Raw genomic sequence first — 12951 nt, 5'->3', positions numbered from 1 at the left:
CTTTATGTAAATTAGCAAAGCGGACGATTTGTTTCCCAAATTCCCAATCTTTTATTTTTTAAAAACGATCATCACTGGTGTGCTATAAATAGCTCTTGGAAACTGTTTTGAAGAGGCTTAACAGGGACATGATACTCTTTTCAAAGATAAAATTACTGAAATACTTAGATTGAAACAACACAGAATTGTTTTTCCAACAAATAATTAAAGTTTAAGGTCACTTTAAAAGGTTGGTGCAAAACAACTGCATCCTAATATACTACCAATTACAAGTGCCTGGCACAAACAACTCGACATGAAACATTTCAATAATAATTAACTTACACACAAATTGCTTTTTTCCTGCATCCTTTCACATACATACAGTGAGTCAAAATTACAAGTATAACTTATTTATAATGAGTATCTGTAAATATAACTTAAATATTTTCAGATCATATCTAGAAATCATTCAGGATAACCCTACAGACAGCAATCCTATTTAATAGATAAATTTTAACATATGAACTTATTTCATGAAATTTAACTCTAAAATATATACAGGGTTTATCGACTTATGGTATTTTAAATTTGCATAAATGACTGTAGTCAATTAATGATGATTTTTAATAATCACCAACAATATTTCTAAGGTATCTGTTATTTCAAATATTAAAGTAATTAAATTTCACATACGCAGAGAAAGATAAACAAAATACAGTTACACCCTTAATAAATGTAGTTGATACAGAATTCATAAGTATCATCTTATATAGGCTCTGCACTATTTGTAGCTCTATTTTTTTGTATTTTAATACTGAAATCCCTTAAACATTGAATGGACTGTCCCAAATTCAAAACAGGGCAAATCAATTGCACAAATTTCATTGTTTAGTTACAGCTTTATGCGACTGACAAGTTATCCTCATTGATATATACAAAGTGACAATCCAAATATTACAATGTACCGGAGTTATAAAGAGGTTATATACTGAATAATGATACTAATTATCAATCAGGTCAGATAATAAATGAACAATACAAACACGACAAAAGAAATCAAACTTTCAGTTAATATGTTATCGCCTTTCAGTGATAATCTGACTCAGCAAAAGCTAAAATTCACACAATCTGTATTTATGTTTACAAAATAATAAATTTCTCTCCTTCTTCGTTTCTTTTTTTTATCTATCTTTATTGGTGGAGGAAGACATCCATGCGTTACTTCAGACAGAAACAGGCACCTAAGTAGAACCACCCATGTTTCACGTAAATTTCTTTTTAATTCTTAAAATTCATAATCATAAAAATTCCAGAACAGATATAGATTTATAAGTAGTGACCCTAGTACTGGAAATCTGCCTTATGCTGCTTTCAGTGGGTCTTGTTAATTTAGCAGCAAGTTAATAGTGAAATTGGTAAACAGCCAGTGGTCACAGCACTCCTAAGTGATTTATATTAATCAAGGTTTCACGTTTATAAAGTTTCCTGTAACCAGTGATGTTTCCTAACATAAAACTAACAGAGAACACTACTGGTGACATTAACAAAAATATGCATTTAAGACTTTCCATCCCATGATATCTCTTATTTGATTCATCATATATTCATTGTGCAAATTCTACAACTTTCATTGATTTATTTTAGATTAAAGCATATCAATTGTATACTTATAATCAATATTAAACATTTACTTGGTGGCAATCAAACTTGAAAAACAAAACTTTTCTTCATTTCATAATCTATTAAACACTTATTTCATTTAGCCTTTATCCCTGTAGAATCCATATTTCAATCTGGAAAAAAACATCTGTCATTTTTTGGGACAACCTCAAAATATGTAGTGACTGAACAGTGAGAAGTGCAGACCATGATCAGATGGCACAGATCATGAGATGTGCTGGCAGTATGCCCTCCCCATATTGGAAAATCCAGGTCACGCTGTGACGTCACTCGTAAAAATAATACAAAATTAGTCTGAACGATATTTTTTCTGTTGTGATTTAAGGCGCTGACAGAAGCACGCAGTTAAAATTTGGTCTAAAAAATTTGGTTATTGCAATCACTGCTAATGTAGTACACACCAATATGGAGGCTGTTTACATGGGCTTGTGTAAAGTTGTTTAAAAGTTAAATAAGTTGTTTTTGAGAAGGAATATACACATTGTGGTAGGATTATGAATACCAAGCATTATTTGTAACATTTTACATGGGGAGTTTAGATTATGGTGTATGTTTATTGCTTTTCATTTTGCAATGGACTTTTAAATAGATATCTTTAGACATTTAAGCGGAATTGACCAATGTAAAAAATAGCTTCAAATCTGCAGTTCACGTCTAAATATTTGGACTAGTCTTAAAACTGCTGGTTGGCCAGTCTTAGGCACTGTTGAAATTGAAGTCACACCATTCCTAACTGATCATACATGTACCACTTAAAAACAATTGAGTTATGTTTAATGTTAAATATTAAAATTAATGATGAAAATATGTCAGTATATAAAAAGTTATAAATATAACTGTAATATTAATTACCAGTAATATATAATTATGGGCAGGGTTGACCAGTCCCAAGTTGGCATAGGCCTAGATGACTTGGGGGTAGAGTACGTTTTATGGCCGAGTTGACTTGGATTCTATAAGTATTAATCTTTTTGTCATATTTGGTCAATCCCCCAGAATAATTGCCCCTATAACAATTTATCAATTTTGGTAGGTAAACGAACAAGCAAGATTTCTATATTTTAACACTATCGGAAATTTTTCTATATAAACAAAGAAGGCTCGAAGCATGCATTATTCTACAACAATGCACTTGCCGTTCTTATTATCTCCCTGTGTATAAAAAAAAACTAGAAATGTGTCATCATGCCACGGATGCCCCCGCATGCAGCCAAAATTTCAGATGTTATTATATTTAGTTCCAAATTTGTTTGCACAAATTATTGTTCTCATTTTAAGTTCAAAGCCCCTAAAACTTTTCAATGTTAACACAAACCATTTTCATACAATGTTCAAAGCACTGAAATTATTCAGTCTTAACCTTTTGAAAATAGCATATTTCATATTTGTAGCCAAAATAATGGCTACATACATTTCCACAAAAGTATGAGTGCTGAATCTGAATGTTCAAAATTTTTTCCAATATTCAAGAAAGATAAGTTTGTCCAAAATCATTGAACCACAACCAAATTCAAACTTAAACTGCCTATTCCTAAGATGTATCTATATTATTTTCAAAGTGAAAGGGACATAACTCTGCCAAAAAATCATCGAACCATGACCAAATTCCAACTTGACCTGCCCATTCATTTGACATATCCATATTTCAAATTTGAGTTGAATATGTAACACTGTTGGGTAGATAATGAACGGAAACTGTAAATTTCATATTTTTTTCAAAGTGAAAAGGGCATTACCCTGCCAAAAATTATTGAACCATCACCAAATTCGAACTTGACCTTGGCATTCCAAAAAAATATCCATATGTCAAATTTGAGTTGAATGTGTTGTACTGTTGGGGAGATAATAAACAGAAACTGAAAATTTCATATTATTTTCAAAGTAAAAGGGGCATAACTCTGCCAAAAATCATCGAACCATGACCAAATTCGAACTTGACCTGTATTTTCTCATGACATATCCATATGTCAAATTTGAGTTGAATGTGTTGTACCGTTGGGGAGATAATGAACGGAAACTGAAAATTTCATATTACTTTCAAAGTAAAAGGGGCATAACTCTGCCAAAAATCATCGAACCATGACCAAATTCGAACTTGACCTGTATTTTCTCATGACATATCCATATGTCAAATTTGAGTTGAATGTGTTGTACCGTTGGGGAGATAATGAACGGAAACTGAAAATTTCATATTATTTTCAAAGTAAAAGGGGCATAACTCTGCCAAAAATCATTGAACCATGACCAAATTCGAACTTGACCTGTATTTTCTCATGACATATCCATATGTCAAATTTGAGTTGAATGTGTTGTACCGTTGGGGAGATAATGAACAGAAACTGAAAATTTCATATTATTTTCAAAGTAAAAGGGGCATAACTCTGCCAAAAATCGTTGAACCATGACCAAATTCGAACTTGACCTGTATTTTCTCATGACATATCCATATGTCAAATTTGAGTTGAATGTGTTGTACCGTTGGGGAGATAATGAACGGAAACTGAAAATTTCATATTACTTTCAAAGTAAAAGGGGCATAACTCTGCCAAAAATCATCGAACCATGACCAAATTCGAACTTGACCTGTATTTTCTCATGACATATCCATATGTCAAATTTGAGTTGAATGTGTTGTACCGTTGGGGAGATAATGAACGGAAACTGAAAATTTCATATTACTTTCAAAGTAAAAGGGGCATAACTCTGCCAAAAATCATCGAACCATGACCAAATTCGAACTTGACCTGTATTTTCTCATGACATATCCATATGTCAAATTTGAGTTGAATGTGTTGTACCGTTGGGGAGATAATGAACGGAAACTGAAAATTTCATATTATTTTCAAAGTAAAAGGGGCATAACTCTGCCAAAAATCATCGAATCATGACCAAATTCGAACTTGACCTGTATTTTCTCATGACATATCCATATGTCAAATTTGAGTTGAATGTGTTGTACGGTTGGGGAGATAATGAACGGAAACTGAAAATTTCATATTATTTTCAAAGTAAAAGGGGCATAACTCTGCCAAAAATCGTTGAACCATGACCAAATTCGAACTTGACCTGTATTTTCTCATGACATATCCATATGTCAAATTTGAGTTGAATGTGTTGTACGGTTGGGGAGATAATGAACGGAAACTGAAAATTTCATATTATTTTCAAAGTAAAAGGGGCATAACTCTGCCAAAAATCATCGAACCATGACCAAATTCGAACTTGACCTGTATTTTCTCATGACATATCCATATGTCAAATTTGAGTTGAATGTGTTGTACCGTTGGGGAGATAATGAACGGAAACTGAAAATTTCATATTATTTTCAAAGTAAAAGGGGCATAACTCTGCCAAAAATCATCGAACCATGACCAAATTCGAACTTGACCTGTATTTTCTCATGACATATCCATATGTCAAATTTGAGTTGAATGTGTTGTACCGTTGGGGAGATCATGAACGGAAACTGAAAATTTCATATTACTTTCAAAGTAAAAGGGGCATAACTCTGCCAAAAATCATCGAACCATGACCAAATTCGAACTTGACCTGTATTTTCTCATCACATATCCATATGTCAAATTTGAGTTGAATGTGTTGTACCGTTGGGGAGATAATGAACGGAAACTGAAAATTTCATATTATTTTCAAAGTAAAAGGGGCATAACTCTGCCAAAAATCATCGAACCATGACCAAATTCGAACTTGACCTGTATTTTCTCATGACATATCCATATGTCAAATTTGAGTTGAATATGTGCAACGGTTACTAAGATAATGAACGGAAACTGATGATGACGGAATGACAGAATGACGGAAGGACGGAAGGACGGAATGACGGAAGGACGGAACAGGGTAACACTATATGCCCCAGCCATTACATGGCGGGGGCATAAAAAACGACAGTTTTTTTTCAACCCACTGGAACAGCCTTAAAGAACGTTTCTTTTGGAAACTCTGAGGCCTTAACAAATTTAACCACCATAAAGTCCAACTTTATAATGATAATTATATTTTTTCTTGACGTGTTAGAATGGAAATAGATATTAATTCTTTGTGCATAATTGTATTATTCTACAACAATGCTATCAGAATTGATATCTATTTCCTAAAAAGCGAGTGCGAAGAGATGACCCTAAGGGCCTGCTTTCAAATCAAGCTTTATGGTAACGCGAGTACCTGATAGATAGTGATGGTTTTAAAAACTTTCGACAGAAGTACTGAATTGACACATGGCAACTTTTGAAATTACAAGATAACGATAAAAGCCAAGGAATTCTGATTGAAAACGGATGCGTAGACTGGTCTCCTACCGATTTAAATGGGAACCATAATAGGACAGAGAACCAGAATAAATGGAAGCAGTGTATAAAATAGGGCTGAGGTGAGAGACAGTGAATGTATATAAACAAATAAAATCGTGATCCAAGATCTCTTGACTGACGAATATTCATACTCGATTACTGAGTACTCTGATAATCACAATCAAAATGAAAAATCGAGTATGAATATTCGTCAGTCAAGAGATCTCGGATCACGATTTTATTTGTTTATATACATTCACTGTCTCTCACACTCTAAAAGTAAAAAAAAACAAAACAACAATTAGTGTATGAATTATGTGACATTTACCTAAATACAATTTGCCCACTGAAGACAGGAAGTAAACAAATACCATGATGATGAGCTAGGAAGTCATTAGTTTCGAAAAAGGAATCACTTCATCTTGATTGAGCACCATATGTTTTAAAATGATAACGCGACATGTATCTAATATGATAAACAAAATCAACAAAGAAAGGCGGAAGAAAACGCAATGGAAGACCGTTTTATTTTTAATAATCCACACTTTGTTAAACTCAAGTTAATAATTACGTCAGTGTGACGTCACACATCTTATCTGCAACAAAAGCTGAAAAGGAGTCGCGCCGATATAAAATTCCACCAGCAAAATTTACCTCTAATGTTTGGAAATACTTTTTGTATTTCAATTGCAAATGAGAGATTCTGCATATAATGTTTAGTATTATTTAAAAAAAATAAACATGTTTTCAGAACGACATGTTGCTGGGTCATGTGGAGGTTGCTTTCATTGATCGCCACCTTGTTGATCTTGTTTATCATAATTCATATTTTCAGAACTAATGTTCATGTTTTTATGGGTGTCTTGAAAACAAAAGATTCGTGGTTCGATTTGCGAATCGTAAGTGCTAAATCGTGGATCTGATCGTATAGTCACTTATCCGACCATCCACACACCTAGTATAAAATATCGAATGACAGTTTTAAAACGAAAAATGTAAAATAAACGATTAAATTTTATACTATTTCACAACAAGAGTTAATAGAGCTCACTTTGAGGCTTTGCTTTTTACATATTATGATATCATCTCTATAAGGTTTTCTTCTTGACATCCAATATTCATTCCATAATCACAATTAAATTTCCTATAATCAAACATAATAAACACGTAAAATGCAGCAAAAAAATAGGACAGAAAGTGAGAAACACAGAGCTATTTCATACTACTGAGACAATATGAATAACAATCATATTTGTTATTCTATCATGTTCTTCATTAGATAAGATATGTGTTTTTATGCATAAATGAATTCTATCGGTAAATAATGGCTCATTACCTCAAAAATTGTAAAAATATTTAAGGTTGCGAACGTCAACTCTCATTTCCGGAAGTACGGTTTTTACTTACACCAACGAAAAAAAAAAACTCTTTGATTTAATTCATACTAGAGCAGAAAATTGTTATCAAGTTACAGTTTAGTGACATTAAGATATTTTCCAATATATTTTCTAAGAAATATGGATATATTGTATATTCAAAATAAATTTTCTTTAAGGATATGTTAATAATGATATAAGCGACATGAATTAATGAATATCGAAAATGTTGATCTATAAAACTAGTTTGTAAATTTGTTTTGTCAGTTAAGTAAGAAAGGAGAATGGGGTCAATAATAAAAAACCAAATATTGAAGCACCTTTCCAAGTAAGTGTCAGTGTTTTATATAAATCAATGACTTAGTGGTAATCTGCCAAAATACAACTTCAATAATTATAACCAGGGCTAAACGGCTAAAGGGGTGCAATCATACATGTCATGGTGACAGTACTTAAATAACAGTAAATTTACATCGTCATATCTGTTCCAGGAATAGAATAGAATAACTTTTATTTCCAATCAAGGGTCATGTTAAATGACATGTGCATACATGTGAACTTTTTTTGATGATCAAGTACCGATTATTCTTCAAAAAGAGGGAGATTTTATAATTTGCAATAAACAAAGAAGAAAGTTCTGACATCAAAAAGAGGGAGATTTCTTTAATTTGTGAAAACACCCCTTATTTTAAGAAAAATCTTTGAAAATATGGCTGCAGAAAGTGGGAGTCTCCCGCTAAAAGTGGGAGAGTTCACATGTATGCATGTGAATCACAATAATAATAAAGAGATCAAAGATCAAATAAAGACGTTAAAGAAACTAAAACTTGATTTGTATTATAGTAACAACAATAAACTTAAAGAAAAAAAAACAAAAAAAACAAACAAACACAGCAAACGACAGGGTTCGCGAACCACAATTAAACATAATAACTACATTTATATATGAATTGAAAATTACATTTTGTTTTTACTCTTCGAATAACATTTAATTTACACAAACAGATAGCTTATACCTGTTTTGTAACAAAACTGTACAATACACATGTCTCTCAGGAATCAGTATCAGTTGCAGGGCTTTTTCAACTATTTTATGAAAATGTTCATTGAATGAATTAGTAAGAATTACGTGGCATTTAACAGTTAAAGAAATTTTAGAAGTTTAAAACAGTTAAGACTCGTGGTCACCCTGTTCTGCCAGTCGCGCCCTGTCCTGTACTGCCAGTCGCACCCAGCCCCCAGCTTCAATGTCTTTGTTTCATAGTATGATAGGAGGTCACTGTCCAATGCCCAAATTTTTAACACGGTTTTGACAGGAATATGGCCTGTTTTGAACTAAGAAAGTTCTACATTATCCAGTCTCTTGATTTGCTACCAAGTCCTGAGAAAAGTCACAGCAGGGTGATTATGGCCAAGTGGCTCAAAGGTTTTTGACATCAAACAACTTTTCCATGGCTGCTTTGGGTTTGAATCCTGCCAGAGACTTTGGATTCTTTCATGTGAGGAAGCTATCCAGCTACATGTAGCTTCAGGAACATTGATGGTTCTACTCGGTGCCAGAAAAAATACACGGTAGGGCACTTGTCATCTTCCTCCACCAGTGAAGCTGGAAAGTTGCCATAATTATGACTGTGTTGGTGCAACATAAAACCCAAGAAAAAAAACACTAAAAAAAAACTGAGAATAGTCGAACATTCTGTCCTACTGACAGCTCTTAGTAGAATAGTTTTTGTAAATAAGTATACTGTATAATTTAAATGTAAAATTTAAAAGAAATTATGGAAAAATAAAAATTCAATTTTATATTAATGTATGCTTTTTTATTACGTAAACTTTCACAATGTTGAAATTATTGTCTAAAGCGATGTTTTTTTATATGACAGGTTTACTAAGAATCTTTCCCCTGATAAGATCAACATCAGTACGTTGAAGGGGGAAGGGGAATTGACAAACTTAGAACTGAATGAAAATGTGCTTATGGAATTGATGGAACTTCCAACATGGATGAAACTGACAAAAGCTGTGTGTAACAAAGTCTCATGCAAGGTAAAGTTCTCATCTTTAATAAAAATTTCTACCATGCATTAGAAATGTTTTTCCCTCAAAATACTGTGAAGGGAAATTGATTTTTGCAATATTTACGGATATTTGCATTACCCTGGAATTCATATGCAATCAAGGCCTTTTCTTACATCATACATGTAATGAAAATAAATTTAGTAGCTTTGAAAGATGGAAACTTCTCTTTGTTAGTTGCATAACAAATCTATTTTTCAGTGTTACACAGGAAAAGATATATTTAATTTCACTTCATAATTAATGTGTTTTACAGTTTACATATACATCATTATTACATGTGCTAATAACAAATAGTGAAGTTATTGAATAAAGTCACTTGGTGCTCCAAATGCCTTAAAATTTCAAATAAATTGTATATTTGTCAATCCCAGCTCATATACTTGTCATAAACATGTATCAGGATAAAACATAATACACTCTGTTTTTAAAGAAAAATAATATTTCAGTGTCTCTTTTAGTGAATAAATACTTATATACATCAACTGACAAACAATCGTAGCATATGAACTAAGTTAACAAATTATACTTGGCATTGTTTGTCACAGTTTTCGTTCAGCAGAATACCAGCTAATTTGAATGAGTTTTAGATCAAGTCTTGTTGTAAAATGTTACCTGGTCAAATCACAGGAGAACCGTGCGTTAGAGATCAAAAGAAGTTATGACATACAGGAATATTTGCTACCTTTTGCTACATTGTAGTGTAGTTTCCACATCATTATCTGCAGGTTACATGTTTTCATTAAATATTAATATGACTGGGAAAATATTCTCTTGAAAATCCAGGTTTTACTTAAGCATATTACTTTTGACAGGTAGAGACAAATTAAGCACATTTAGGTGATGAATTGAACAGCATGTAAGTTAATTAAAGATTGCCTATTACCTTGGTAACAAGTAATTGTAGAATCTTTATCATAGGAAAAAAAATTTTTAAGAAATAATTTCTATTTATAGGTACAGTGGACAAAGTTGAAGTCCCAGCCTATCTGTCTGGTATGTATTTATTGATTACATAAATGATAGTTAGTTGAAATATAAGTATGTATTTGGCCTAAGGAATCTCTCTGGTTTGTCTCTTATATATGACAACAATATGACCTAAGATGTGGAATTTTCTAAGACAAGCTGGTAGGATTATCTGGATTCTGATAAATTCACATAGTTACTTTTAGCATGTCCACCAAATTTGTAACAGTATTATTCTTTATATGGACCTTTGAGTGTTTGAATAATAGATAAATAATCTTCATCAAGAAGCAATTTTAAGCAGCTCTATTTTGTTTATTGTAGGATGAAATACTAAGTGTCCTCATCTTATTTTTATGAGTTGTTTACAATATTTTTCATCTGGTTTACTGGTATATCTGCTTGACATTGTGATCACAATGTTGTCGGGTATTTATGTATTACATGTATATTATTTTGGGTAGTTGGCTGATGGTTTGTTTATCACTGGGTAAATATTTTTCAGGAGCAAATACATAATTTTTGACTTAGAACAAAATGTTTAACATGATGAGACAGTGTGTTTTAACTGCACACATGATTGGAGATTTGCCACACTTTAGTGGAATGTCAATATTTGACAGCAGGAAGATAATACATGTAAACCATTATAAAACTCATACTTTTAATGTATTAGAAATACTGTTCTAACTTAAATGACAGACTTGAAAGTTTGTTACAGTTTTTAGACGAGGTTGTACTGGAGGTAGAGACCTGTTCTGAGCCGCGCCCTCCTAACAAGCCAGGACAACAGTCAAATACAAGGTATACATCCGTAACTGTAATATCTTATATAATACTGTATAAAACAGTGATATAGTACTATATATAACAGTAAAATACAAGTTTTACACTTTTAACTGAGTATCTTTTTTAACCTTACCACATAAATTTGCTTGAAATACTAGCATTGTTCCGTCCTTTTGGTTAGTTTGTCTCATATTTTTGTGTCCACTCTTACCCCTTAAAGGATTCTTTTCAAACTTGACTTAAATGTCCACCTGAACAAGATGATGTGCAGGACAAGTTAATTTAAGCAAGTCAGCAGATTAAGGGTTAAATCAAGTTGAAGGGCATTAAAAGTACATACATTGTAGTTAATTGAGTATAACTCCTTTATTTCAGATCTGAAGGTAGATATGGATTTGTAGACAAAGTAATGGATGGTATATATGTTCACATTAATTCTGTGTCTGTTCAATTTTCATCGGACAAGTTCCATGCAAGTCTTCAGGTAAAGTGGAAGTTATATTTATGTTTGTGACTGTAGGATTGATTGTTATAATATAATTTAATTTAATTTAATTTCTTTTAATTTAATTTTTAATTTAATCATATTTTATAGTATATGTTGTACATTATAAATTTACACAATCTAACATCATTATCTTAAGCATAAATACAATGTTCATACAAAAGGGTTGGACCGAAAGTTATATACATGTACCGACATTATCTAGGATCCTCCCCTAAAGGTCTATCTTGTTGGCTTAATGGTAACATAGTTAGTAACTGTGGATTTTAGAAATTTTGAGATATTTACATGACGAGCGATATTAAGCGATTGTTATAAAGTGATTAAACATTGTTAGTTAATTAAAATGGTAATGCTCCAGCTAATGGAGTGAACTCTTAAGTAAGGAGATTCTAGTAACCACATTTCATGGAATTCACATTTGATATTCAACATTTTACATTCGCATTTAATACTGTACATGTATGTGTGCCTAGACAGTGTAGGAATGAGTGGGCTTATTTACATATAACAAGCATATGATACAGGGCTCAAGCTAGGTTCAAAATTTAGGGAGAAGTCACTTCTCCCTCCAGCTGCTTTAGGGAGAAGTGGGGAGACTTTAGGGAGAAGTGAGGAGATTCATTCATCGATGTTTGTTGTATCGCAATTATGTTGACTCACTGTACATATCTTATTAAATGAATTGGATTTGTGTTACAACAGAATATTCAATTTTAATTTAAAAGTAGTTCGAAACAAGTAATAAGAATGAGTATAATGTAATGCAACCATTGCATTAAATGAAGATAAAAAAGCCATAGTTGATTCCTATCATGGATCATATCATGGGTGGATTAACAGTTATTCCCTTCTGATTTACTATTAAAAAGCTTGCGCCGGACATTATATTCATATTCACTTATGTTGTAAAGAAAATGAAAGTAGAGAACGAAAGAAACGATCTTTAATTAAACTTCATTTGTAATAAATACAGTTTAATACGCCGTCAATTTTATCAAATTTAACTCGTCGACAAAAAAGGTTATCATAACTTTCATTTAAAATTACCGTTACAGTTATATGTCTAGCGGTCCTCTTAATTCTGACAATCATTCGATAGTGAAAATTTAATTGACGTTTGATCCGTCCATCATAAATAATTGTTACGGGTAGTTGTATGTTAGCGATTTAATGATTGGTTTAATAATGTCGCCTCGATTAAAACGTGAATTACGATTGGTTTCTCGCATGTATCGGTAATCTCGCCGTGGGCGGAGTCTAATTGTTC

At 32.2% G+C, this 12951-nt stretch overlaps 1 protein-coding gene across 2 annotated transcripts in view; it reads left to right on the top strand.

Moving 5' to 3' along the window:
* The first annotated feature begins 7536 nt into the window (after positions 1–7536).
* Positions 7537–12951, top strand: part of LOC132754212 (bridge-like lipid transfer protein family member 3B) — a 29799-nt gene continuing 24384 nt past the window's right edge. For both annotated transcript variants that reach the window (XM_060744809.1, XM_060744808.1), the window contains exons 1-5: positions 7537–7670; positions 9226–9388; positions 10376–10414; positions 11109–11191; positions 11552–11660. In XM_060744809.1, the coding sequence (XP_060600792.1) occupies positions 7627–7670; positions 9226–9388; positions 10376–10414; positions 11109–11191; positions 11552–11660 (438 nt within the window). In that variant the 5' untranslated portion in view covers positions 7537–7626. The remainder of the gene's footprint in view (positions 7671–9225; positions 9389–10375; positions 10415–11108; positions 11192–11551; positions 11661–12951) is intronic.

Source organism: Ruditapes philippinarum, unplaced genomic scaffold (genome assembly GCF_026571515.1).
Source record: "Ruditapes philippinarum isolate M1 unplaced genomic scaffold, ASM2657151v2 ctg2024_1_1_1_1, whole genome shotgun sequence".
NCBI classification, from domain to species: Eukaryota; Metazoa; Mollusca; class Bivalvia; order Venerida; family Veneridae; genus Ruditapes; species Ruditapes philippinarum.
Note: the sequence above shows the minus strand (reverse complement) of the source record. Positions and strands in the feature narration are given on the sequence as shown.